The sequence below is a fragment of the Capsaspora owczarzaki genome (assembly GCF_000151315.2).
Source record: "Capsaspora owczarzaki ATCC 30864 unplaced genomic scaffold supercont2.14, whole genome shotgun sequence".
Lineage (NCBI taxonomy): Eukaryota > Filasterea > Ministeriida > Capsasporidae > Capsaspora > Capsaspora owczarzaki.
In genome coordinates, this window is record NW_011887305.1 from 240,147 (window position 1) to 265,789 (window position 25,643).

Genomic DNA, 25,643 nt, shown 5'->3' on the forward strand with positions numbered 1-25,643 from the left:
TGAGCAGCCAAACTAGGCTCTGCGATACCGACTGCGCGGAAGACGGCGTCGTGAAGGTCCTTGCGATCAAGGACAGCTTCGCCAGTCGCCTTCCACTGCGAAATACGAGCCAGAATCGCAGACACGGCGCGCTCTTCAGCGTCATGAGGATTGGCGCTAGTGCCCGCTACAACGTCATTCAGCGAAACAACGGACGAGGCGGCGGAGGACGAGGCAGAGCCAATGGAGGCCGGGGTTGAGGGAACTGGCGCGGGTGGCGAGCCAGTTGCAGCCAAAGAGCCACTGTCCGGCACACGGGCTTCAATGCCCATGAGGAGTCGCAGCTGCTGTGGAGTGAGCTGACGAAGCGAGAAGAGCAGCGGCTGGACTTGGATGTCGGGATTGACAGCCGCGTACGCAGCCTGACGGTTGGGCAGCTGGTGCAACGGCACCAGCACTGTGAGCACCGAGCCTCGAGCACTCGCGATGCCGAGAAGCAGCGACGTCAGGCTGGACACATGTTCATTAGTCTTGTCATAATGGAACACTGTGCAGCCAGCCTTCGCCCCGCTTGACTGTGTCCAACTGGGAGACATGGGAGGAGAGTCAAAGTCTCTTTCAGCTTGCTGCGATGAGAGGACGATGCTCTCAACGACAACCGAAAGCGAGTGGCTCAATCCCGAGCCTGACTTGCCCACTAACAAAAAAGAAACAATCCAGAAAAGGGGTGAGCATTCAGGGGAGGAGTGGGGAGCATTCAGGGGAGGAGTGGGGAGGAGGGGAAACACGGGACGCGCAAAACTCATCGAACAACAAAAAAGAGCAACATACTCGCAAGCACAGCAACAGGCTCGTTCGACCGCAGCTGCAGAAAAGTGGCGGTAGAGTCAGAAGAAGCTCCAACACGCCCAAGAATGTCTGCAATGAGAGATTATTCAAGCGTCAGCTACAAACAACAAAAAAAGGGGAGGCAAATAACGAAATAAAAACTCTGATTCTCTTACTGCTGTCATTGTAAGCAGGAATGTCGCGCGGAGGAGACTTGACAATGGTCGCGCTCGAAGTGGAGTACAGCAGAGGGTTCCAGCTGCTCGGCTGATCGGCAGCGAGAACGGGCTTTTGGCCAGCTGCGAAACCAAGAGCGAACGGCTCGGGCACGGGCTCGGTCCGGCCCGTGAGATCGGTGGCTGACGTGGCCCGTCGAGAGGAGAAGCCAGACGTCGACTCGTGGAGCTCTTCAGGAAAACCCGGGTTGGAGAGCTGGCTCGAATATGTTCGCTTGGCGCGAGAGCGCAGAGCTGCCGCAGGCGGAGCACTCCAGATATCATAATTAGCTGCAACGGACGCCGAACCAGCCGACGAACTGCCGGATAATTGTTGTTGTTGTTGTTGCTGCTGCTGCTGCTGCTGCTGTTGCTGCTGTTGGGGATTCACCAATTGCGGTTGGGACAGGTGGCGCCGTGCCGACATGCCAAACATCAACTCGGATTGAACATGCGCCAAAGAGCCGTCCGATGATTGCACGATGGAGCGGGGTGCCTGATTGTACTGGTTGGTGGAAGAAGATTGCTCCAAGTCGAGCCAGCTCAACTCGGACGAGTGTGCAGGTCGATCAAATCCGGGGGTCAGGTCGAGATTGAGCAGGCTTGGAAGAGAGCCTGGGCCTTGGTGTTGATGTGCCAGGGATTTGGCTCCCACCGCAAGGGAATGACGCGAACGCAATCCCGCGTTGCTCAACCCTGTTGTAGCAGTAGGCGCCCAGGTGGCGTCGCTGAGGCTTGCAGCGCTTCCTCCGCCCGAGCTTAGAGTTTCGCTTCCTGCTCGAGCCAAGTAGCTCGAGGAAGATCCCCCAAGCCCCGATAGTATGGGTGTCGACTGAGCAAACGAAGATGCCGCAAGCGGGAAATCAGCCCAAACCGGTGGCGACACGTCGGTATTCTGGAAACTGGACGAGGTCAGTGCAGCCGACGACATGAACGGACTCGATCCTGTCGAATTTGGTCGTCCGTAGCGAGTGTTGCCCAGCGCCGAAAGAGGCTGAGGCTGTTGCAACGCGGGTGAGTGTTGATGAAATTGGGAAGGGGATTGCTGTTGTTGTTGTTGTTGTTGCTGCTGCTGCTGCTGCTGCTGCAGGTTCATTTGGAAAATTTGCTGTTGAAGAAGCTGCACTTGCTGCTGTTGCAGGTACTGGGATTGCGATGGCGAGAGCGGCGGAGGGGTTGCTGGGCCGCCACGCTGGTGCCCCTGTTGCTGCTGTTGCTGTTGCTGCTGTTGTTGTTGTTGGACGGCCAGCGCACGGGGTAGGGCCTGTTGAGCAGGAAATCGTCCACCGCGCTGGGGGGACGTGCTGCCAAAGCCAGCAAAGCTTTCTGGTCGTGCAGCTTGGAGCTGCCGTGCTGATGATGGCGAGGAATTGTGATAATGTTGGAGTTGCTGCTGCTGTTGCTGCTGCTGTTGCTGCCAGTCATGCCAGTGCTGCTGCTGCTGTTGCTGATGAGGTGGGGTCGCGTGTCCAGGCGAGTGGGGTGGAAGATCGGAGAAGTTGAACGACGACCCAGATCCCTGCCGTGCTGGAGAGCCCGATTGCGAGAATCGAGATTGACTCTGCGCGTGCTGGTGGGCAAGCAGTTGCTCATAGGGGATGTTTGGCATGTTTTGGAGTGTCGGGGACAAGAGTGGCGACCCGTCAGGCAGCTCAACACCGGCGTCAAGGGTTGTTGAGGCAGAAGACGAGTTGCTGTTCGAATCGCCGCCAGCATGCGACGGCTGCGCCTCCATCCCTAGACGAGCTGCTGCTGCTCGAGCGACCATCACCATTGGGTCGACTACATCATGCACAGCATTGGTGCGACCCATGAGGGTGACTGGGGGCATTGTTGCACGAGGGCCAGCAGTACGCTGCTGCTGCTGCTGCTGCTGCTGCTGCAGTTGGAGTTGTAGAGCTGCCGTGTCTGGGCTACTGCCGCTGGACATGTTGGTTCGTCGAGACCCAGCCGCACCGCCTCGCTGTGCCGCCATTCCGCGACTGCCTGGTGTGGGTAGTTGGAGGGGTGCCAGTGGCCGATCGCCGTGGACAGAGTCCATGAGCTCGATAACACGCGGAGCCAATCCAACAGAGAGACAGCCGGGAGACGCGCCTGGATCGACAATAAAAATCCCCGGCCGGGTGGTCAGAAAGTCGCGCAGGCGAATCTCGAGCGCGGGCGGGACTGGCAAATTGCTCCCAATCACGGACAGACGCACGTTGCTTCGGGCGCGATAGAGCAACAGGATGATTTCAGCCTCATACGCCAACTCGTGGTCGCGCGTGGAGGGGCCGACTGTGGGAGCAGGCAGTTGCGGCGAGTGTTGTAGCTGTTGAGGTGATGGCTGTTGTTGTTGTTGTAGTTGTGGTTGTTGTTGATAAGGGGATTGTTGCGCTCCATGTGGAGACACTTGCGACAGGATTTGTTGTTGTTGTTGATGTTGTTGTTGTTGCTGCTGTGCGTGAGGGCTACCATAATTCAGGGTGTGCAAGGAGCCGGTTGAACCAAGGCCCGAATGGTTGCGTCGCAACGGGGATGAAGGCACCTGCTGCTGCTGCTGTTGTTGCTGCTGCAAATGTTGCTGCAGCTGTTGTTGTTGCTGTTGCGCATAAATAGAATTAAATGGTGCATGAACATGGCTGGGATGTGCGTTGAGCGGTGGAGTCGCCATGCTTCGCAATGGCGCCGTCGCGTTCAACGCCGCAACGGTCGCGTGTCCGTTCGCGCCGTGTTGCATGACTGAATTGTTTTTGGGTGTTCTTTTCTTCACAGGACCTTGGCGAGCGAGCAATGAAGGTTTGTCGACCGAGCAAAGTGGGGAGTGCCGCTATCTGCGGTGATGCAAGTTCAGCGATCTTGAGCCTGGTGCCAACGAGAGCAAGACAATCTGCACAATCTATCGTGCTCCAGGCAAGCAAGCAGGAAGCGTCACGCCAGGGGGGCAAGTGGGAGAAGGAAGGGGTGGCGATTGATTCACACAGACAGACGGACAGACACGAATCTGTGTTTCCAAGTCATACGAAAAAACCCAACGATGCAAGCGTGAGTGACAGTTGCTTTTCAATTGGGGGGGGAGTGTTGGTGCTTGTGTGGATGTCTGATGAGTTGGGTGGAGATGGGATCCAATGAACAAATCTACGTCGCTCGTAAGCGTCATCCACAGTCAGTCGTATCAAACCCCCTTCCCCTTTCCAGCCACGCGCTGAAGCAAAGAGAAGTGCAAGCGCACAAAGCCGACTACTAGAGTGCGACCCAAGCAGCAGCAGCAGCAGAAGAGAAGGAGCGAATCCCAAAAAAAAAAAAAAAAAAAAAAAGGTGCCAAAAGTGACAAGAAAACAGCAGCACACGGTGGTAAGGCGACCGTATCGCTGATGCTGTTAAAACGCGTGTTTTTCTGATACGGTTTGCTTGCTTTTTTTTTTTTTTTTTTTTTTTTTTTTTTGGATGCGATGCCGCTCGCTTTCACAAGCCAAGAGTCCGTCCACCACCCCGTCTTCCTCCCCGGCTCCCCTTGTTTTCCGTCAGGATGGTCCTTGTTCTTTGCTTTCGGACTTGCCGCTCCGAATTGGTGCTGCACACGAGCCCAGGGCCCCAATGGCGAGCGTTGGGTCATCAAGCCGAAAGGGAAAAACAACGAAAAATAATAATAATAAATAAATAATAACATAAATGAAGGGCTGTGTTCGGCGCGCTGTTGCTGTGCTGCCAAGTCGCGCCGCCTCGCCTGCCACAGTACAAGCCATGGGCAAGCGCACCGACAAGGACAGGGCGAACCAGCAGCGGCAGCGCAGCCGCAGCATCCAAACACCCGAGATTGATGCGCATTTGTGATTATTGGTGATTTTTTGTTCTTTGGCTTGTTTCGCTGGCCACTCAGCTGTTTCGGTCTCACTCGCAGTCACAGTCGCTCTCAGCAGATAAGGACGAATGAGCGTGTCGTTAGCACGGGGGAAAATGAGAGACGGAAGAGCAGAGCTGCTTTTGGAAGGGGGAAAATGAAGAAGAACAGGGCGTGAAAAAAAAAAAAAAAAAAAACAAGTCAATAGACTCATAGTCAAAGAAAAGAAAAAAAGAAAAAAAGAAAAAAAAAAAAGAAGGTCAATCAATAAACTCACAATAACAAACAATGGAGAACTGAGACTGAGTTTGGAAGATGATCAGAACTGAATAAACAATAGTTGATTCGGTCATCATTCTGAGACGATCAAAAAAAAGCCCGTTGCATTGGCTTCATCAGGAAAAAACAAGCAAAAGCAGTTCTTGATCTGTTGCTCAGTCACTCAGTTGACTGTTCTGGACAAGCCTGGCTGTTCCTCCTCACTTTGTATTGTTCAGGTGCTCGGTTGCTGCTCTGGTTGCTTCTCGAAAGATCCTTCTTGCTTTGAGATTGTTTTGTTATTCGAGCACACACACACACACACACACACACACACACACACACACACACACACACACACACACACACACACACACAAACACAAAGAGTCGAAATCCTCATCCGACGGCACTTCAGAGTCGCAAACATCTACCATTCATCATCGGTCTTAATCGATAAAATCGCTATGGAACGCGGAATTGATTTGCGATCCGTTCCAGGAGTCAAGCTGCGACTGCATGCTAGCGTTCACGACAATCGAGTTGGCAAAGGGAGATAGCTGCTCCTTGACGACACTGTGATGATGGGTTAGCGGTGAAACCGCTGCAGCCGCCCCGAGTTCAACAAGTTGTGACTGCGGCTGCTGCTTTTGTTGCTCCATGAAAGAGCTCACGAAACCCGAGTCCAGATTCGGATGCGACTGCTCCTTGACGCTACTGTGATGATGCTCCATCCTGGGATTCTGGGGCATTGCAGCATGAACATGCGCGCTGCGCCGATCGACAGATTGGCCCATCGCTTTCAGAATGTCGCCAAAGGTTGGTCGGTTCACTTGATTGGACTCGAGGCAATTAAGCGCCAAGTTCGTCACTACAGTGACTGAAAGTTTATCTGGCGCGCTCCATATGATCGAACCATCCAACTCGGAATCGAGGTGACCGTCCTTTTTGAGAGCACGTTTCCCCGCGCCAGCCAGTTCAATGCCAGGTTGCTTTCCTGTCAGCAGCTCAAGCAAAACCATGCCGTACGAGTACACATCGGTTTTGATTGAAACTTTGCCTTCATCACGGTACTGTGGGCAAATGTACGGGCGCGTTACTCGAATCGTCTGTGTCTGGAGGTAGCTCTGTGTCGCCGTCTCAGCTGGCGGAGAGCGCGCTAGTCCAAAGCCGGCAACCTTCGCTTGAAAATGCTCATTCAGCAGCACACTGGATGTTTTGAGATCCAAATGGAAAAGCGGTTGACCTGGAACAGCAGTCTGCACAAAGTGCATCGCCCTCGCGATATCGATGGCAATACTTGCCCGCTGTGTCCAGTTTAAAGTGGGGGCGCCATGTTTTTGGTCGAGCGAATCCCGAACAGACCCATTTGCCATCAGCTCGTACACCAAGCAGCATTCGTTGCCTTCTTGAGCATAGCACATGATAGTCACAATGTTGCGATGGCGGTAACGAGACAGGGCCTCGAGTTCCGCCTTAAACTGAGCCACGCCTTGCAGGGAATCCGCTGCCAACCGCTTTACAGCGACTTTCTCGCCACCCCAGATGCCAGAGTAGACACTGCCAAAGCTGCCGCCACCGATGCGCTGGGAATCGGCAAAGTTGCCTGTGGCCTGAAAAAGCTGTTGCACTTCAACTCGAGGAATAGTGGTGGCAATTGACGGAGCCGGCATGAGATCCATTGTCGAGGCATGGCTCTCAGGCAATATCGGCGCATCTACGGGACGTGAGGAAGGACTCAGAATATCCAGCGCTTGACGCTGCAGCTCAGTTGGCTCCTCGACAGGTAACAAGCTGCGTTGCAAAAGTGGCTGAATGAAGGCGAGCCACTCATCGCGAACGAGGATTTGTTGCGAGCGATCACAGCTCAGCTCCTTGTTTGGAAGGACGGCGGCAAGCACGGTGAAATGAACATCAAACAGACATGGATCGGGCACATCTACTGCACACTGTGTGCACCGCAGGTAGGTTTGCCAAGTTACCCCAGTGTACCAGTGAGCGGTCAAATCTTCGACAATGCCAACAAGAACGTCGAGCAAAGCGCCTGGAGAAGCACCGCGCACGGCAATAACCAGATCAAGCACATCTTCTTGTGCGCGAGGATGGATCTGAACGAGAGCTCGATGATGACTTCTGCTGACGAGCACGCAATCTCGCCAAGCAGTCATGTTGAACTTGAGCTGATGCAGCCGGGCAATAACTCGCGAGAAAAAGCCAGTGGGCATGAAGGCCGTCCGCATCACGAGCGTGGCCTCATGTTGTTCGCTCTCATCGAGTTTGGGAGACCACACATTACTGTCAGGTTGTCCAACGGGCAAAAGCGAAGGGACAAGGTATCGAGCTGCCGGTGTTCCTGCGTCAGCGAGAGGATACAGCAGTTCATATCGCTCAAGTAAAACGAGAAGCTGATCACACACAGCCGGATCCAAGGTCTTCCAGACATGTTCAAGCAGATCTGCGCGAGCCAGAATGCCCGTCTTCGCCCACTCGTGTTTCAGAGTTATCACGCCACCAAACACGGTTTTCATAAACCACTGTGGATTGATAATGACGAGATCTTGATCATGGGCACTCAAAGGCAACGAAGGTTTGGCCACAGAAGCGGCGTCATCAGCTTGCGCGGTGCGATGAAACACGACCCGCCCGAGACCCCGCAACAGTCGCATGAAGTTGTCAACTCCAATAGGAGAGAGCCCACAACGCTCCCCGCCAAGTTCGACAACGTCACTCCATCGCAAGAGCGGCGGCTTCTTTTCAGCTTCCAACTTGGTCGCGCGATCACGCAGCACATCTTGGAACTGCGGGTAGCGCCCGTCGACATACGAATTATAGAATGGCAGGTCTCGACCGGCCAGGAGCATTGACGCTTTGAGTTCCGGCATGATTGGTGCGTTTGCAGCTGCGCTCGCGTTCATGTAAACAATCGAGTGGATGCTGAATGAGCGATGCGCTTCTCGCAAAAACCCAAGCAAATCGTGAAGATTCTCTCGTTGCTCGTGTTGGCGCTGCGGCGTGTAGGATTTGTCGTCAATGTGGGTGCCTACAAGAGTGACAGCGGCGTTTGGAACTCGCGCGAGCAGGCTGCGTAGCCAGAAAGCCAAGCGCGAAGTGCGAGAAATAGTGTCGCGAACGTCAAAAAGGGCGAGGTAGATGGTCCATTCGTCAAGGAAGAACTGATGGGAAGCGAGGTCCAGCTCTTGACCAGCAAAGTCCCAAATATTCAGAATCATGGGCTCTTTATCGCGAAGAGTTACGGAGGAGATGTCGACTACGTCGGTTGAGGTGGGGGTGATTGAGCTGCTTCCCCAGAAAAACTTGGATATTGAATTGCGCTCACGCTGACGAATGAATCACTTACATTTCACAAGATGGACGAGCACTCTGCAACGCTATTTCTTCATCATATCCGATCTGGTTATTACGCAGCCTAACAATACTCGTCGTAAGCACAGTTTAGCAGTGGCATTCAATCCAAACCAAAGTACATACTCGAGCACGTTCAAAGCTTCGTTTTTCTGAAGTGCTTCAGCAATTGCCAGTGCTCCAATATCGCCAATCTGATTATCATTCATTCTGCCCATCCCCTTCATCAGTAAGCACCTTTGAATGCCCTCTACCGGATGGCCACCACACATATGCATCAGTTGAAGTGAGACGCTTTACATGAGCCGAGTCAACGTCGTGTTCACTTTGAGTGTCTCAGCAATCGCCCGCGCTCCAACATCGCTAATCTGATTGCTGGACAGACTGTAATTTCTCGCATCGTTGAGCACCTATCTAAATGCCCATCTGCTGAACCATCTCCGCCCCATGCATCAGAAAACACGAGACGCCTTACCAAAGGTCCCGAACCGTCGTGTTTACCAAAAGCGCCTCAGCAATCGCCTGCAAGCCAGCATCGCCAATTTTGTTGTGGCTCAAACTATCCATCCCCTCCATCAGTGAGCATTCTGAACGCCCTCTGCCTCTGTTGAATCATCCAAGCACGTCCATCCGTCAAAGTGAACTGCCTTACTCGAGTTGAATCACTCCTGTGTTCACTTTGAGCGCCAGTGCAATCGCTTCCGCACCAGCACCGTCGATAGAATTCTGGCACAGACTGTCCATCTCCTCCATCGGTAAATACCCTTTGCTGGATCACCCACTCACACTCATCAGCAACTGTGAGATGACTTACATGAGCTCGGTCACCGCTGTGTTCACTTTGAGTCCTTCGGCAAACCTCCGCGCTCCAGCGTTTTCAAGATAATTCCAACTCATACTACCCGTTCCCCCCCCCCCGTGAGCGCTGAATGCCCGCTGCTGAAATCACCTACTCGTATGCATCAGGCAACCTGAGATGCCTTACTCGAGCTTGGTCACCGTCGTGTTCACTTTGAGTGCTTCAGCAACTCCCCGCACGTTATCTTTGCAAATAGAGCTCCAACTCAAACTGTCACCCAACTGGTCAATACACGCGCCGTCATACTGTTGCCATTCATTTAGCTTCCTGTTACCTGAGCTCCCCACTCGCGCTCTCGACGTCGTCATAAAGCGTGTGCTGCTTCACGATATTAAAATCCATGGTTGACTGTCATTCCAAGCAACCCAGCAAACAAGCAAAACAGAGTGAATTAGTGCGAGTGGACGTTTTCAAGCACATTCTCAGGTTTGTCCCTCAACCGTCACACACAACATCCAAGCGAATCCCCAACCACACACCGGTTTGGACGACGCCATCAGCAGAGTACAAACGCACAGCAACGAGCTCGACGCCAACCGATGATTGTAAAAAAGAAAGAAAAAACAAAAACAGACTGAATCCCTTGTTTATCATCACATCCCGCCGACAAAGCCGGGCTTTATCGCACCACTTGTCACACAATACCCCTAGTTTGTGATACCAAGCGTCTAATTTTCAGCTTGAGGATATCAGAGGGCTTTTCAGAGGTTTCGATCAATTCGCCCAGTTGCTGCTGCACTTGATCTGTTGCTCAGTTGCTCAGTCGGCTGGTCGGAGCAACAAAATCAACGCAACAGCATCGAGCTTACAGCATGATGATGATGACCAAGCATGTATCCCAAAGCGTTGAAACTGAGACTTTTTGGTCAGTCTTCTTTTGGCTTTGGTTGCAGTCGTCCACTTCTTCCCTTCCCTTCCCTTCCCTTCCCTTCGATCTTGTCAACACAATCCAAATCCAAATCCCAATTTCAAATCATGATATTTGACGTTGCGGCAGTGGACGTGTTTCTGTTCCTGTTCTTGTTCGAGTTTATGCGACGGCGCAGCGCCCAGATCGCTGCATGGGTAAGCGCGGTGGTTCAGTCAAGCCAGTGGAGTTAGGGGGGGGGGGTGTCCAATGCTCACTCTATGGACGCTTCTTGGACACAACAGGTGCTTGATAAAGTGCAGCCACAGAGCGAGAGCGCGAGTGAGCGCGAGACGAGCGAGCTGCAGCGACAGGTGGACGAGCTGACCGAGCAGCAACGACCGCTCTCAATGCAGGTAAACCCGGGGCGGGGAGGGACAGACGACCTGTTGTGTCTTCAACAACGTTGCAAGTGATAAAAGCGATTTGCACGAGCAATGGAGGAAACCGATTGTCCAATTGAGAACGACTTGCATTGACTCACGTTTGACCCTCCCTTTGCTTGTTGACAGGACGACTTTGCCAAGTACATGAAAATCGATCGACAGCTGATTAAACTGAAAAAAGAGCTGCAAACACGTCGTATGTGGTAATATTGAACGTTGGGAAAAAAAAAAGTCAACGTGTTTCGTGCTCGCTTACTTGCACCCAACGTTGCTTGAATTCATAGGTGCTGCTGCCTCGACTGCAGTCAAGTACAACTCCAAGAAGCTGACTTCAGTTGTCTGGTGGGCCGCGGTAACTTGACTTTTCGTCATTCTTTGCTTGTCTTGTTCGTCTCCTCCGAAACTAAATCCCGAAACCCTGCAACCACAGTTGGTATTCCAAGGCTTGTTGATGTACCGGTACCGAGGGACTGTCATCTTTTCGTTGCCATCCTCCTCGGTTTATCCTCTGGAGCGGCTCATGGCGTACCGCTCTGGTGGCGAACTAGGTGTGTTTTCAAAGTTTGTCAATTTTGTTTTGTTTTTCCTCGCCGTCGTTTCGCCTTGTTTTTGTTGCTCGAATCCTCTAACCTGATGTACTTGACGACGATTGATGTTCCCGTGTCTTTCAACTTGGCGTACAGGCTCAATCAGTGGAGTGATCTGGATTCTCGTTTGCCGGCGAGTAGTCTCCGTCGTTCTCGACCAAATCTAATCAAAGCGAGCGGTTCCAAAGCCAGTCACCAGTTGCAACTTTGTGATAGACAAACAGCAGCACAAATGGTTTTGCGGGAACAATGTATTGTGCAATGAAAACAAGAACATTAATTTTACAGCGCCAGTTTCAAAAGTCGTGTCAACTCCTGGGCTTGTGGGGTACTGTGTGACCAGATTACAATAACTTTGGCATTTGTTTGTTGATCTGTGTGAATACAATCCAAACGCCCTGCCTTCTACAAATCGTCCAACCGCTCAATCTCTTCCAGTTCGACAAGCACCTCGGCCACCGGCATGTCCATGTCAGCGGCAATCGCCTCTTGCAGCCGCCGAGAAATGATCAAGAACAAGGCGAGATAGTCGCCGTCAATCAGGTGCACGGGAGCAGCTCCAGCAACGTGCGGTTGCTCGCCGCCCACCGTAAAATCAAGCAACGGGCGTGCAAGCGAGCCATCAACGCCAAGAGATGGAGGTGCCTCCGACAGTGAACTCGAAGCAAGGTCAAGCTCGTCAGACATTACCAACGAATGCGTGCTTTGCGGCTGAGACGGAGCAGCAGCAGCCGCAGCAGCAGCAGCATCTGATCCCGCGCGTCTCCGGACCAATGGCCAACTGGCCTCTGGCGACGAGCTGGTCGTGGGCTGACGAGCCGCGGCTACATGTTGGAGCAGACTCGTCAACCGCAGTACGGCAAGCTTGTCCGGGGTCAAGCGCAATGCACCGGCTCGTTCCAGGTTCAGATGGGCCGCGGACGCCACATTTGGCACCGGAGGCATAAACCCGACACCACGCGCCACCATCGCGCGATGCAACCGCCGAACCAGCCGGAATTGAGCGTCGCTCAACCGTCGAATAACACCAACTGCACCACTCGCGCAAACAAACACGGCGATCGTGGACAATGGAGTCGACACGGCTGGATGCAGCCCTCCGGTCGTCGTGCGCGCAATAACGTCCACAAACGAGACAATCGGATCGACGGATTGCCGGATGCGCCAAGGCAGAGCATTTCCAGCCGAGCGCACAACTCTTGAGAGCGAAAGAGCATCGGAGGAATCGCTGGAGGGCTGATTTTCGCCTGTGGCAGTCGTCGTCGGAGTGGGATTGGCTGGCATGCCACGCGGACGCCAGGGAACGCCCAGATTGTTGAGCAACCACCCAAACGCATTGACGGGCGCCGAGGTCGAGAGCCACCCGACCGCCCGAGACGCCACCGACGGCGTGATTGCCGTGTCGGTCCTTTCGCTGGCCAATTCACCCCAGGCACTCATCGGAATCGTCATGGAAAGCAGTTGCAGCTGTGGGGACAAATCAATGACCGACGGAGGAGCAGCAGCAGCAGCAGTGACGTCGGAAAGCAGGGCATTTTGCGCGTGGTTGTACGAGAGGCATTCGTGACGAACGGCAGCCAACTCGCCATTCGCACCGGCCAAGATGATGGTGTCCAGAGCCGCTAAAAACCACACAGACGCGATCGTCCAACCGGAAGGAGAGTTGCGAATGCTGGCAAGAAGCTCAAACCGCCGCTGAATCGGATGGCACGCCAAAACCAGCACCCCCATGACTGCGTCAACGACGAGCAACCGAGCTTCATGCGGGTGACCGGCGTTGGCAGGGCTGACCTGGACAATGCAGGTGGCGGAAGAGTACTCACACACCAATTCGAGGGCCTCCTCTTCTGCCACCGATCGGACATCGTCACCGACGCCGTCGTGCGGGAACACACGGCAATGTTGGTACAGACGCAGCTTATTGCCCAGAGCAATCAATAAATGTCCCATAAACTCTAGAGCACACAACACCGTGCCTTGCAGCTCGAGCTGCGCTTCAACCGCGACGGAGATCAATGGAGCGGAGAGACTGCCTCCTGGCCCAATGCTTTGGCTGGCGAGCGAGCGAGTGTCGCTCGACTGCAGGTTGAGCATGGATGCGTGATTGGGTTCGGCAGACGCTGCAGTCACGCTCAAGAGTTGGAGGCGGGTTTTCGCCTCGTGGAGTGCGTTCGGTTGTTGAGCATCACCAACGCGCTGGTCGACAAGCACCAAGCGATGCACGACTTCGCGTGCTCGAGATGGAAGCGCCTGAAACGGGCCATCCGCTTGCGTCAGGGCATGATCGGCCACCAGCAGCTCGGGCGCGACAGTCAACGACAGCACCCCGTTTGCGGAAGCTGTTTGCTCGACTAGCTGCCACGCAGAATCCACAAAAGGTTGAGCGCTTGCTTCATCGCCTGTCGAGCTCGTTGGGGCAAAGGAAACGCCAGCTCCGCTGTCGACAGGCTCGGGCGATGATGCCAGACGCGTCACTGGAGCCGAATCAAGCGTGCAGTTGACGAGCTCGTGCGCGGCACGATCTGTTGGCAAGCGGACGGAGCCTTGAACAGTTGCAGTCTCGGTATCAACCACACAAATACGCTGCGCTTGCGTCACGTTATCCGAGCCCGGAGCAAGCAGAACAGTGACGCACCAACGAGCGCGCTCGAGCGCGTACTCCCCGAGCCCACGCCCTTGCTCGAGCTCTGGCAGTGGCTGCGGGAGTCCAGTAATGGCCAAGGGGGTCGCGCCGAGCAGCAGCTTTTCGGCGTGCAGCTGCTTGCCGTCCAGCTGAGCAAACGTTGCCACAGAGATTCGACCTTGGGCGGCAAGCAGCAGAGTGGATTGACGAAAGAGGGCGCTGGAAAAGCAGCAAGATTTCTCGGCCAGGGCAATGTTGAGAGGCAAAACCTGCGTTTGGCTGTCGGTTTTGCCTGGAAGAACGAGAGCGGGCTTGTCACAGCACACCAAGAGACCCACGGGGGGTCTTCCGGCTTCTACAGACTCGCCATGGTCGTTGTCTGCAGGGCCGGCCAGCGGGAACACTTCCAAAGTCAGCGGCGACGAGCCGACCAGAACAGCACGCCGCTCGGCAAACTCGAGCTCGCACTTTGTGCCGGCAACAACGCTGCGTGGCACCAAGGTGAATTGCACCAAGTGTCCGTCTGCAAGGCCGACAAAAAGCTTGATGCGACCTTCAATTGCATGCAGAGCGAGCGAACGGACAACAACGTCGCCCGCAAACCGATGCTGCGCCACCAGCTCCATTCCAGGCAGTTGAAACACCAGCACATCCATGGTTTTCCACAGGCTAATTGCAACCAGCGTCGTTGCTTTTGGTGCAACTGATTGAGATTGTGGCAGTGTGGCTTCTGCGGTCGTAGCTCCACCCGCGGGGACCCTGGACGAGGTCGGATCTGCTGCTGCTGCTGCTGCTGCTGCTGCTGCTGCTGCTGCTGAGCTCGTACTCGTCGTCACAACCACCGCAGGCGATTGAGGGCGTGAAACCGACCCGAACAATGCTCCAAAGCCCTTCTCGGGCGCCTTTAACAACTCGACGGGGCACTCGTAGGCTGCCATTGCCGAAAGATCGTGCGGAAATTTGGCCGAGGTTCGGCTTGTCAGGCTTGCCATTCCCACAGAATCGATCGTGAGCTGCAGCACACAGACTTCTTGCGTGGAAAGCACCACAATCACATGAGCTCCGGAGGTAATACACCTCAGGATGTCGCCACCGCGTGGAGGCTCCCAGATGGAATTGCTCGCCGCAGCAGGAGCTGGTCTCCTGGCATGTGGCGCGCTACTTGTCGTGGCCGAAGCCTGCATCTGGTCAATGTGGACATGCGGCGAAGATCCAGAGGCAGCTGAGCCAAGCAGTCCAAACTCACCGCCAGAGTTGGAGCGACGATGGCGGCTTGCAGAGTTGGAATTGGCTTCCATGGACCGAGAGCGAGCGTGCATCTGGGCCGCATCAGACGACAATGACTCGGTACTGCAGCCATCACAGCCACCGTTCGAATCGCACGAGGCACACGCCGGACATGAAGGGACCAGAGGGAACAGCCGAACAGATTTCGGAGTCGCCTGAACAAGCCAAGATGTTTGTGGCGGTCCTTCCACTGCTGCAGGAAGAGACGCTTCAGACGCAAGAGAGCGAGCGGGTGTCAGAGGACCAATGTACACGGTGGAAGTGCTGGAGGCCAGCCCGGGAAGCGACACCTCGACCATCTCTTCATCCAAGAGCATGACTCGTGTTTGGCCACCCAGAAAGCTGAGAACCACCAAGTCGTGGACGGCATTCAACGGAAGAAGACTGGGAGTGATGGCAGCACGACGCGACGCCGCCTCAGAGGAATTGGTCAAACGCGAAAGTAGTTTGGCGAGCGCCTCTGCGCGCTGATGATTGTGGCCTGGCTTGTGAACCTGCTGTCGAACATGCCAGATGCCGCTCAAGCCAAGCATATCGATGCTGGCATGCTCTATCAACGAGACGCCAGAGCGAAGCAGTCCGATGGCACCAGTGTGGCCGCTGCCTGCAGCAATCGTGGCGAGCAGTGGCGTATCGCGGGTTCGCCTGAAGAATGCACTGGTGCTTGACGGCACGCCCATGTTGCCATGGCTTTGAGGGTGGGGGCCTTCTCGTGAGGGCAGCGCTGAAAAGGCAAACGCGTTGTGACACGGACCCAGCGATTTGAAGGCTTGAATGACCCGTAAAAAGCTTCCAGCCTTCAGCGCCCTCGACTGGAGCTGGTGCTGTCGTGAGAGAATCATGAGCGATGGCAAGCTGCGAACCGTAGTCGCAAATGGAAGCGAGGGAAATAATGAAAACACAGAGGAGGCGATGGAGATGGTGTCGGCTGTCGCAGCAGCAGGTCGGGCGCCCTCGTCTCGAAGATTCGAAGGGTGCTGCTGCCCATGACTATTTCCTTGGGTTGATGAAGGCAGATTCAAAGCGGAAGAAGCCGCCACTGGCTGCGGCCCCAAACCATCGACGTCCATTGCTAACGCGCGCTCAAAGGAGAACCGACGGGAAACAACTCCAGGAGCCACGGTCGTTGTTTCTGCACCAGCATGCACGTGAGGAAACGAGGGGCCATGGGCATCCGAATCCCGCGCCAGTCGACGGGCAATCAAGCGCGTCAGATCAATCTCCAACAACTGAGAATCGCCACTTGACGACCCGACAAAAATCACCAGCTGGTTTGGCCATGGCTTGGTGAGGGCGTTCGGAACCGTCTTTTGTGGGACCTCTCGCTGGATTCGACGACGATAGAACAGGCGAAAGGGCCACCACCGACGCCATCGTGCGGCTGCAGGCGGGATTGGGGGTGCGAGCAGCATCTGCTCTTGGATGGGCGAAATGCTCGACGACGATCGAGCGACACCCGACGGCTCTTGCAGAGTCTCTTGCAAGCGCACACGCTGACGATTGGCACGACGCTGATCTAGCGTGAGCGCTGCGGGGGTAGAAAGTAAAACTGCGAGCGAATTGGCAGCAGGGAGCGCGCTGCGGGCAGGCACAAGCTCAAGAAAGGTTGTGTAGCGCACAGCATGTGCTTTACCCGAGCGTTGCTTGCGGCGGACCTTGACGAGCACCAACCGGCCGCTCTCATACCCGACGACGTGATGCTCGTCGTCGACAATCGCGACGCAAACTGGATTGTTGCTCACTTCACTGACATCCAAGACCTGAGGCGGTTGCTGCAAGGGCAAGGCGGGTGTGGCGCTTGTCGCCAACTCGTCCACAATGTAATCCTTGTGGTAATCTTCGTCGGCGTCGTCGGCATCGCCAGCAGCGCCTGCTTCTGCGTCGTGCCGAGTTGCGCCATCGTCGCTCAACGTCACCACAACGGAATGCTGCGATGAAGAAGAGGCCACCAAACCACCACCGCTGGGGTGACTCGGTGGTGGCTGCGCTTCGATGGGGACGAATAGATCGGAGGACGAGCTGGGGACAAACGTGGAGGCCCGAAGCAGCCCACCGTCGTAATGAGTCATGGTAAACGCCGCCACGCAATCAACACCATCCAAATGAGGTGCAGAGAATACCAACGACGCAAGAAAGCGACGGATTGCTTTGGGCGATGTTTCCATGAACGAGCTGGCGTCTTCTCGCTGCTGGATGGAGGAACCGGCTTCAATGGAAGGGCCGGCGGCAGTGCCGGGCGCGGCGTCGTCGTTGCTGTCGTCCACGGTCACAACAATGGCGCCAGACGAGCCTGAAGGCCCGACAGCAGACGACTCTGCATTGGATCGATTCGGAGCAGCCTCCACCGCAGAACTGGGGCCTCGCAATGTTGTGCTTAAAAGATCAAAAGACACGCGCCTTGTCGAGCGTTCGTCGTCAGTCCCACCAAGAGCCGTAGCGCGGGCTTGCAAACGAGCAAACACACTGGCCATGTTGGTTGCGAGGGCGGCAGCTGTCTGGGTCATCCAGTCGAGCCCACCTTCAAACAACCCCGCCAGCCAAGCAGAAGGGGCGCCAGCGGTCGCTGAAGTCGAAAGAACGGGCTGCAAGAGCCGTGCAGCGGTGGCCAGTATTGGCGGGGCAATCGTGGTTGCTGCCGAGTGCTGCCGTGACACGAGTGTCGTCACGGAGGGGTCGGAACAAGCTGCAGCGCTCACCAGTTTCAACTCCCCTTGCTCAATGTCGAGTTCAAACATTAGCACGTGGGCGTGGTGCCTGGCATCTTGTGTGAGCATGGCGAAATATACTTGCGACGACGGCGCCGTTGGGGACGTGGACAGCAGGGCGCCCAGCACTTGCCGTTCGGGGTGGGTGTTCTGATGATCGTCCAACAGGGCGGAGCTGCGTCGGATTGGACGCGGTGGTCCCCCTGCAGAATGCGCACCACCACCGGTGGGTTCGGCTGGGGCCGAGCCGGCAGGGATGACGTTGGTTTCGACCTTGTCTTCGCTCTCGTCGTCATTGTCGCTGTCCTCCGGTGTCTCGGCGTCGTCATTGTTCTCCTCTCGGAGAGATTCGGCTGCAGTACTCTGAGGGTCTTCAGACGACTCGCCGTCCTGTCGTCCAGCGGCGGAAGGCGAGCAAACAAAGGCAAAATCCAGCAGTGACAGCGGCAGATCTGTGGTGAAGGTCAGACAGGACACGGTCGTGGTGCCAACCATGCCAACTTGAGGCCCACAGTACCGCAGACTTTCAAGCTGCAGTCTGGCGACATGAAGCGTCGAGTGGACAAACGCAAAGGCGACGTACTGGCCAGTGTAGTGGACGCGGCTGCGCTGCTGCAGCATGGCAATAAAGGGCGCATCGGGCTCAGAGGTGGAGGAAGATGCGGTGGGCAACTCTGAATGGTGGTGAGCAGCGTTTCTTTCGGTAGTATGCGCAGAGTCTGCTTCGGAGGGCGAGGCAGCGGCTGGCGGTGGTGCGTCGGGTCTGTGGGCTGGTCCCGAGAATGAAACGGGGCCAACGTCCAGGCCAGAAGTGCTGAGCGCACCGGCAACGTACGGTCGCAGCCAGGCCGTCCATAGACATGCCAATCCGTTTGTGGCGGGATCCCAGCAGAGCAGGAAGGCGTCCAGCCACGGCGAAACGGCCCACAGCAGGTCGACCGGAATGCCCGGCCAGCGCACGACCTCGATCGTGTGTAAGAATGTGTTATTGACGGACGCCTCGCTGAGTAATCGCAACCTTGCGCTGTACTTTGCGTCCAAGTTGACGTGCGAATGTTGCTCGTCCTCGTCGTCGTCGTCGTCGTCGTTGTCGTCGTTGTGCTCGCTCACGTGGTGGTGGTTGGCTTGATCCGGCTGCTCCGATGAGCCATCTGTGGAATAAGGGTGCCGATGCTTCTGGTGAGGTGCTTGAGACGCGTTCGACCCAGCAGTAGAAGTAGTAGTAGAAGTAGCAGTAGTAGTAGTAGTAGTAGTAGTTGTGCTGCTGGTGCCTGTCAGCTCGCACTCGTAAATCAGGACGTGCGTGCCGCGATTGACAACGAGATTGGAGGCGAACGGCGAGCTGAGTCTGCAGTGCAGCGCGCCCACCGTCGCCGCAGACGGAAGCACATGGCGAATGTAGAGCGGGAGTGTGGTCTGGCTGGGCTTGGTGGCATTGGCTGTGGCTGCAGCTGCTCCAGGCGAGAGGGGCCGCTGCGTGGCGGGAAAGTACTGATGACCAACGCTCAGGCCCGATGGCGATGCTGCAGACGCTGGGGCTGCCGTCGTCATCATCATCGGCGGCGCAGGAGGGGTGGATGTGCCGGGTGGTCCACCCTGGAAGTGCATCGGTGGCTGAGGTGGTTGATGTGCTGCGGATGCGAGCTGGGCAGCAAACCCCGCAGCGCCCGCGCCAGCAGCCGACATGGATCGCTCAAGCCGAGCCGGTGCCTTTGTGAATGAATAAAATAGAACTGACATCCATAAAGGCAGCTATTCTAGCCAAATTGTTTGCACAGTCCCAAACTGCACTTCCTCAGCGCGCGCGGCTACGTCTCAGATTCTCAGCGTTGGTTGGTTTTTGGTTGTTGCTGTGGGTGCCTGTGAGTGTTCCTGCGACACCCGTCCCCCTCATTTGACGTTGTTGTTGTTGCTGTTTGCAAGTCCGTGTGACGACGATCGACCAGGACAGGCAGGGCAAGTGATTTTTTTGTTTCTCTCCCTTCTTTTGGTTTTGATGTCTCGTCAATGAAGATCCGATTCCTTTCTATTGGTTTTTTTCTTTGTTTTAATTTCTGCTTTTCTGTTCAAACAATTCACTCAAAACCAAAAAAACAATCTCAGAACACGAAAGATTTTCCTTTTTTTTTTTTTTTTTTTTTTTTTTTTTTTTTTTTCTCTTTCATTCTTCTTTATTCTTTTTTTTTTTTTTTTTTTTTTTGAATAGCTTTTCCATTGCATTTCACTTCACATTTTTCACATTCTCCCTCAACTTCTCTCTTCCCGTTCCCTTCACTTTCACTTTCTCCTTCACTTTTCCCTTTCTCTCTTTCTTCAGTCTTTTTCTCCTTCATTTTGTACGGCTGCTGCGTTTGGTCCTCTTCTCTTCTCTTCTCTTCTCTTCCTATCCCCTTTCAATTCCTCTCGTTCTACTTTCATTCTATTTAAAATTCTTTTTTTTTTTTTTTGAATTTTGACAATGTCCTTCCACAGCAGCGACAGTAGTCGTTCATCTGATTCCACAGCAGCAGCAGCAGCAGCGACAGTACTGATTTGCAACCGACGTCGTCTGCAGCGATCGTCGTCACTGAACCGGACGACGAGGACGAGGACAACAACAACGACGAAGATGACGAAGAAGCGTCAGTGGCAGTGGCAGAGGATGATGAGACGGAGGGTGGTGAGGACGAGGATGATGACCAGCAGCAGCAGCAGCAGCTCAATGGTGATCAACCGCTCCATGCGACGACGACGACGACGACGACGACCACGACGGGCGACCGACTGGCAGTCCCATCGGAAGAGACAGAGCCAGCAGCAGCACTACCACAAGGAGAAGGAGCACCACTACTACTACGAGGAGAAAGAGCAAGCAGCAGACCGCCGTCGTTCGTACTGCCGCCCATCGAAGGCCTCTCCATCTACCAGGACATGGAGGCAGCCTTCGAGCGCGCATTGCAACGCGTGCGTGCATCGCAGCGTCCCATTCTACAAGCGACGGCAACCCACACGACAGCTGCAACAGCAACTGCGGTCGCCCAAGCAGGAGCAGCAGCGCAAACCGCTCAAACCGCTTCTCCTGCTACCACTGCTACTCCTGCTACTGCTACTGCTACCCCAGCTGCTGCTACTGCAATCTCGGCATCCTCCATCACGAGCGCTCAAAGCCAAAGCCAGTTGGACGCACACACGCCGCCAAGTCCGCCCGACTCGACGCGCGTCTCCACCTCGCGCGAGGACGACGGCGGCGGCGGCGATGCAGAGCTCAAGCAACAACCCACTCGAAAGCTGTCGAATGCTACTACACCCGTGGAAACATCATCAGCCCTTGGTCCGGCAGCGCCGGCGCTCATTCGGCGGTCGGGGTCGTCCCAGTCTGGCCTTGCTGCACTCGCTGTCGTGTCGCCACTCACTTCGCCCGCTCTGGCACGCGCGCTGATTGGCGTCGCACCGCGAGCCACACAGTCATCGCTGTCCCTGACCGCCCCTCCCGAACGCTCAGAACCGCGGCTTTCTGCGCTCGAGATTTTGCAAAGCTCGCAGGCATCCATTTCCTCGCGGCCAACCTCCCCTACGTCTCCACGGCGCCCGGGCTTTGGACGAAAGTCGGTTTCCTTCAACAACCTCGCCGTGCACGCCATTACGACTGATGCTGATGAACGCGACTTTGCCTCCAAGAGCCCGCGCCAGTCCGTGTCTCCTTCGCTCGGCTCCCTTTCGTTTCCTTCGCCATCTGTCGCAACCACCGCCGCCGTCTCGCCGCCTGTATCCCCCTTGCCTTTCCACTCCCAATCACAGCAAAAGAGCGCCGTTTTGACCAACGACACTGCCGCCGCTCCTGATTCCAAGCAACCGCACGCAGAGGCCATCACAATCCTCGCGGCTGACGGCTCGGCACCACCGGCCGCGCACGCTCTGGCTGCTGCCGAAACAAAAGCCTCTCGAACAACACGGACTCGTGCCACCAGTGTAGGGGCGGTCAAACCCTTGATGCTGTCTCCAGCCATGATGGGCACGAAAAAGACGCTGACGCTCTCGCGTGCCGAACGCACCGTGCTTCCCACCTTTGCGCCCGCGGCATCTCGTGCCGAGCGCTGGCGATCGCTACCAACCCCACGGCAGTCGCTCACGCCAACGCCCGACGGCCAGCAATCACCCAGTGCCTCGCCCTTAGCGTTGAGCAACCATAACCATGACATCCCGGACTTTGCTCGCCGTGGCTCTTTGCTGCTTCCATGGAATCCTCGTGTTATTGCCGATGCCAAGCGCCAGGTGGACACGTTGCAGCGAACCGTGGCAAGTACCCGTGTCAATGTGAATGACGCGCGATTCCGGATGCGTGAGACCACAGTCTTGGCCCTCGCATGTGTCGACCTCGATCCCAATCGCAAACGAGCCGAGATTAGTATCCCATGGAGTCGCAAATCGTCCTCCGCCGCTGGATCCCCAACGCCGTCCTCCAGTGCCCTGCCGCCCTTGTCTGCGTCTGCCGCAGGTCTTCCCGGGTCTTCTTCTGCTTCCTCTTCTTCTTCTTCGTCTGCCACATCTGCGTCGCGACTCTCACGACGAGCGAAAGCAGGGTTGAGCGTCATCACCAACTCGTTCAACTTTAGTCCGTCTTCCTCCAGCACGACAAACGCAGCCTCCTCTTCTTCTTCTTCTTCTTCCAGCAGCAATTCAACCGGTGGCAGCCCCAAAATCTCGCGTGTTCGCTCCGCCTCAGTGTCTGCGACCTCGCTTCGCACCCCTTCGCCCGTGTCCCTTCCTCCTCCTCGGAAACAGCAACTCGCCGCAACGTCGCAGCCTCCACAACTCAACCGCCTGTCATCCTCTCCGTACTTTGTCCTGCAATCGCAGCAGCAGCAGCAGCAGCAGCAGCAGCGTCGTCCCCCGGCTAGTGAATCTCAGCTTCCCGATATTCGCAATACACCAGGTGCCAATCACTCTGAATCGGCAGGCGTCGTCTAGCGGTGATTCGGCGTCCAGCAGCATTGCTCACGGATTGGAAGAAGCACTCGCTGGTGGTTTCGAGCCACGTTCAATGACATTGTTAGATGGCTGGAGAGTTCGAGTTGTCTCTATTTCGTTACGGTTTTGATCGTTTTGTCTTTTTTTGAAATTTATTTGTACTTTTTTTATTTTTTGGAATGATTCTTCTGATTTCAACGATGGTTTGTCGACAAAAACCTGCTCACTTGGAAACGGCATCGGAGGCCACAATGGCGGCACCACAGCCCGGAGGAGAGGCAAAGATGAGGCCATTGGCAATGCCCTTGCGCTCAAAGTACAGCCGCTTCACATTGGCGACAAACGCGTCAACCTTGTCAGAGGGAACGAGGGAGACGCAGCACCCTCCCCAGCCAGCTCCTGTCAAGCGCGAGCCCAGAGCACCTTGTTGGCTGCACCAAATTCACAATGATGAAAACCCAACAGAAAAAAAGGGAGGAGAGGGGGGGGGGGTTGAGCAAATAAACAAAAACAAGGCAGGTTAGACACGCAAAGCCCTAGCACTGCCACCCCCCACCAGCGAAAACGTACCGACAAATGGAGGTCAGGTCATCCAGCTCCTCGCAGCTGCACTCGTAGAGGTCGCGACAGCTGGTGTGGCTGTCATTCATCAACTGCCCCAGTTTCTGCTCAAGCGAAAAAGGTGCCCAAAATCGAAGTTAGGCACAAATTACACACGGCCGTAGTACGCCAGAGTGCGTGCAACTCGTACAGCAAGAGCAGTGGTGGCGTCTGGAGCTGTGTCACACACAGTCTTAAACTGTGCGGTGCGCGACGCCTCTTGGAGAACGTGCGACACGCGTTGGAACAAGCGGAAGGAGCGAGCTTCAACGGTCGAAGCACTCATAAACGAGGAGACAATCTCAGACTCCTACAACACGAATAGGCGCAATTCATCGTTAGTTCGCTGGGGCTCCGGCAAGCACGCACGGTACTACTACGTACAGGGAGACCAAACAGACCAGACAGCTCGGTCAAAGAGTAATCATGCGGATGGAAATGCTTGGATACAAGCGCAAGCATCGCATCAAAGCTGGCATTGAGAGCATTCTGGGCGCGCAGAATGGTCCTGGCCTCTTGCCAGTTCTGCACACCACCAAGCTTGGCCAGCAACAGCGCAGACAAGCGGCATTCCACGACGCGCAGGTTAAAGTTGGTCGCAGCCGTAACCTGCTTTTCCGAAACCACGCTCGAGTCAGCGACAACGAACGCCGCTCCATCGGGCAGCTTGACGGGGAAGGCACGCAAGGGGCCAAACTCAATGTTCATTGCAGCTCCTTGGTTGGCCATGAACGAGATGGACTGGTCCATGCTGGCAAGAAGGAGTCAAACGTCAGGGACTCGAACTGCAATGTCAGACAAACTTATGAAAGAACTCACCCGCCTCCTTCCGTGCCGATGTATCGCTCGCATTTGGTGCAAATTTCGGCAAACTCAAGCTGAAACAACGGCCGTGAGTTCAATGTTGCTTGGCAAGTTCAAATCCAAGCTTTTAACCTTCTCAGTCACGGGCATGGAATTGCGCGTACCTTGGTGAGCACTTTATCATGGCCACGAGCAACAGCCAGTGCAATACAGCAGACAAGTGCCGAAGACGAGGACAACCCAGCGCCCTGACGAAAGCGAACACAACATCGGTTTGTAAGCGATTAAATCACGAAACGCTCATAGAAACCTGCTTTCAGATTGCACCTACCGCAGGAATCACACCGTCGACCATGAGATACAGGGAACGGGGGCTGGTGAGCCCAAGAGCCTCCGTGATTCCCTGCAAAGATGAGAATGTGAATGAAAATGAGTTCTGCAGAGCTTTTATGCTCTCTCTCTCTCTTTTCCCCAACACCCTCCATGTTTTTCGACATACCTTGTATCCTGCCATGGCATAGTTGCCCCAATGATGCTTCTTGGTGTCAATCACGATATTGGCACCATCGAACGAGAATTTCGCATGTTTCGGGTTGGTGTTTGCGATCGTGCACTGCGTGCCAGGAGTCTTGGCGATCGCCACGGCCACCACAATGTCCTGCGCAATGGCCATAGGCAGAACGCCATAACCACTGTAGTCGACATGCTCGCCTGAGCCAAACAAACAAAAACACATCAGAAATTTGCCAGCGAATTTGCCGTCAGTGAAACTGTGCAGACAGATATGGCTGTTTCCCCTCGAGAGAACAGAGCACAGTCACTCGACGAAATGCCTATGCGAGTCTTCTCCCTATCGACCTTTGGGTCATTCACGACCTTGACGTTTGGTGACCAAAATTGCACGGCTTGCCACCAAAGAGCAAAAAACCCATCCCCGACAGCAAAGTTGCAACGCGTTCAACCCCAAGTGGGGCTTACCAATGAGATTGACGCGACCTGGCGCGCGGGCGTAAAAGTCAGGCACGGCGCCGTCAAAGGCCGATGCGAACGCCGTGCGAATTTGATCGTAGCGGCCCTTCCTACTCGTAGTTGTTGCGAAACACAGACCGAGTGAGTTGGACAGCGTTCAGTGTGCACAGTTAGATTGTCGTGGGATACACGAGTCAACAGCGTCAACAAGGGCAAGTGAGTGAGACAAGGGCAAGTGACAGGTGTTCCAAACTGAAGGTCACTCAACTGAGCGGAAAGCGCATCGCTCGAGTAAACATCGCCAAGCGAATGGACAGTCGGAACAGGAATGGACATTCTTGAGGAAGAAGAAGGGAGAGAGAGAGAGAGAGAGAGAGAGAGGCTGATGGGGAGGGCGGGAACGCTCTGGACAGCGAGAGGATTGAATTCGTAAGAAACTGAGACTGAAATGCCTGATTTGAGCAAAAAATGAAACCACAAATGAAAACAATATCATGAACAGGAGAA

The 25,643-nt window shown here is 55.2% G+C and overlaps 6 protein-coding genes across 6 annotated transcripts; 2 read left to right on the forward strand and 4 right to left on the reverse strand.

Moving 5' to 3' along the window:
- Positions 1-914: 914 nt before the first annotated feature.
- CAOG_07541 (hypothetical protein) lies at positions 915-2,853 on the reverse strand (the record flags this gene model as incomplete). Its single annotated transcript, XM_004343365.1, has 2 exons — positions 915-925; positions 984-2,853. The coding sequence occupies 2 exons, from the start codon at positions 2,851-2,853 to the stop codon at positions 915-917; spliced, it is 1,881 nt and encodes a 626-aa protein (XP_004343415.1).
- A 2,695-nt stretch (positions 2,854-5,548) lies between these two features.
- Positions 5,549-9,663, reverse strand: CAOG_07542 (hypothetical protein; the record flags this gene model as incomplete). The annotated part of the gene is made up of 9 exons (XM_004343366.1): positions 5,549-8,367; positions 8,458-8,480; positions 8,589-8,672; positions 8,763-8,846; positions 8,938-9,021; positions 9,115-9,198; positions 9,277-9,360; positions 9,448-9,531; positions 9,596-9,663. The coding sequence occupies 9 exons, from the start codon at positions 9,661-9,663 to the stop codon at positions 5,549-5,551; spliced, it is 3,414 nt and encodes a 1,137-aa protein (XP_004343416.1).
- Positions 9,664-10,202: 539 nt separating this feature from the next.
- Positions 10,203-11,545, forward strand: CAOG_07543 (hypothetical protein). The gene is made up of 6 exons (XM_004343367.2): positions 10,203-10,386; positions 10,474-10,584; positions 10,741-10,810; positions 10,899-10,966; positions 11,045-11,162; positions 11,298-11,545. Exons 1-6 carry the CDS (start codon positions 10,297-10,299, stop codon positions 11,366-11,368), a joined length of 528 nt encoding a protein of 175 aa, XP_004343417.1. The 5' UTR covers positions 10,203-10,296; the 3' UTR covers positions 11,369-11,545.
- On the reverse strand, positions 11,441-19,537 carry CAOG_07544 (hypothetical protein). The gene has a single exon (XM_004343368.2). It carries the CDS (start codon positions 19,500-19,502, stop codon positions 11,607-11,609), a length of 7,896 nt encoding a protein of 2,631 aa, XP_004343418.1. The 5' UTR covers positions 19,503-19,537; the 3' UTR covers positions 11,441-11,606.
- A 737-nt stretch (positions 19,538-20,274) lies between these two features.
- Positions 20,275-22,763, forward strand: CAOG_07545 (hypothetical protein; the record flags this gene model as incomplete). Its single annotated transcript, XM_004343369.2, has 2 exons — positions 20,275-20,296; positions 20,371-22,763. The coding sequence occupies 2 exons, from the start codon at positions 20,275-20,277 to the stop codon at positions 22,761-22,763; spliced, it is 2,415 nt and encodes an 804-aa protein (XP_004343419.2).
- Positions 22,764-22,899: 136 nt separating this feature from the next.
- On the reverse strand, positions 22,900-25,567 carry CAOG_07546 (galactokinase). The gene is made up of 10 exons (XM_004343370.2): positions 25,405-25,567; positions 25,146-25,246; positions 24,667-24,878; positions 24,499-24,570; positions 24,332-24,415; positions 24,183-24,241; positions 23,748-24,114; positions 23,515-23,673; positions 23,334-23,428; positions 22,900-23,194 (listed from the first exon to the last, which is right to left on the reverse strand). Exons 1-10 carry the CDS (start codon positions 25,470-25,472, stop codon positions 22,987-22,989), a joined length of 1,425 nt encoding a protein of 474 aa, XP_004343420.2. The 5' UTR covers positions 25,473-25,567; the 3' UTR covers positions 22,900-22,986.
- Between the last annotated feature and the right edge of the window lie 76 nt (positions 25,568-25,643).

Bases quoted from the DNA above. Each gene is read 5' to 3' on its own strand.
- CAOG_07543 (XM_004343367.2), top strand. From the start codon at position 10,297: ATGATATTTGACGTTGCGGCAGTGGACGTGTTTCTGTTCCTGTTCTTG. The intron at 10,585-10,740 runs GTAAACCCGGGG...GCTTGTTGACAG, and splicing joins AACGACCGCTCTCAATGCAG to GACGACTTTGCCAAGTACAT. The intron at 11,163-11,297 runs GTGTGTTTTCAA...CTTGGCGTACAG, and splicing joins CCGCTCTGGTGGCGAACTAG to GCTCAATCAGTGGAGTGATC.
- CAOG_07544 (XM_004343368.2), bottom strand. From the start codon at position 19,502: ATGTCGGCTGCTGGCGCGGGCGCTGCGGGGTTTGCTGCCCAGCTCGCA.
- CAOG_07546 (XM_004343370.2), bottom strand. From the start codon at position 25,472: ATGTCCATTCCTGTTCCGACTGTCCATTCGCTTGGCGATGTTTACTCG. The intron at 24,571-24,666 runs GTATGTCGAAAA...TCATCTTTGCAG, and splicing joins ATGCCATGGCAGGATACAAG to GGAATCACGGAGGCTCTTGG. The intron at 24,416-24,498 runs GTAGGTGCAATC...CGCTTTCGTCAG, and splicing joins TCGACGGTGTGATTCCTGCG to GGCGCTGGGTTGTCCTCGTC.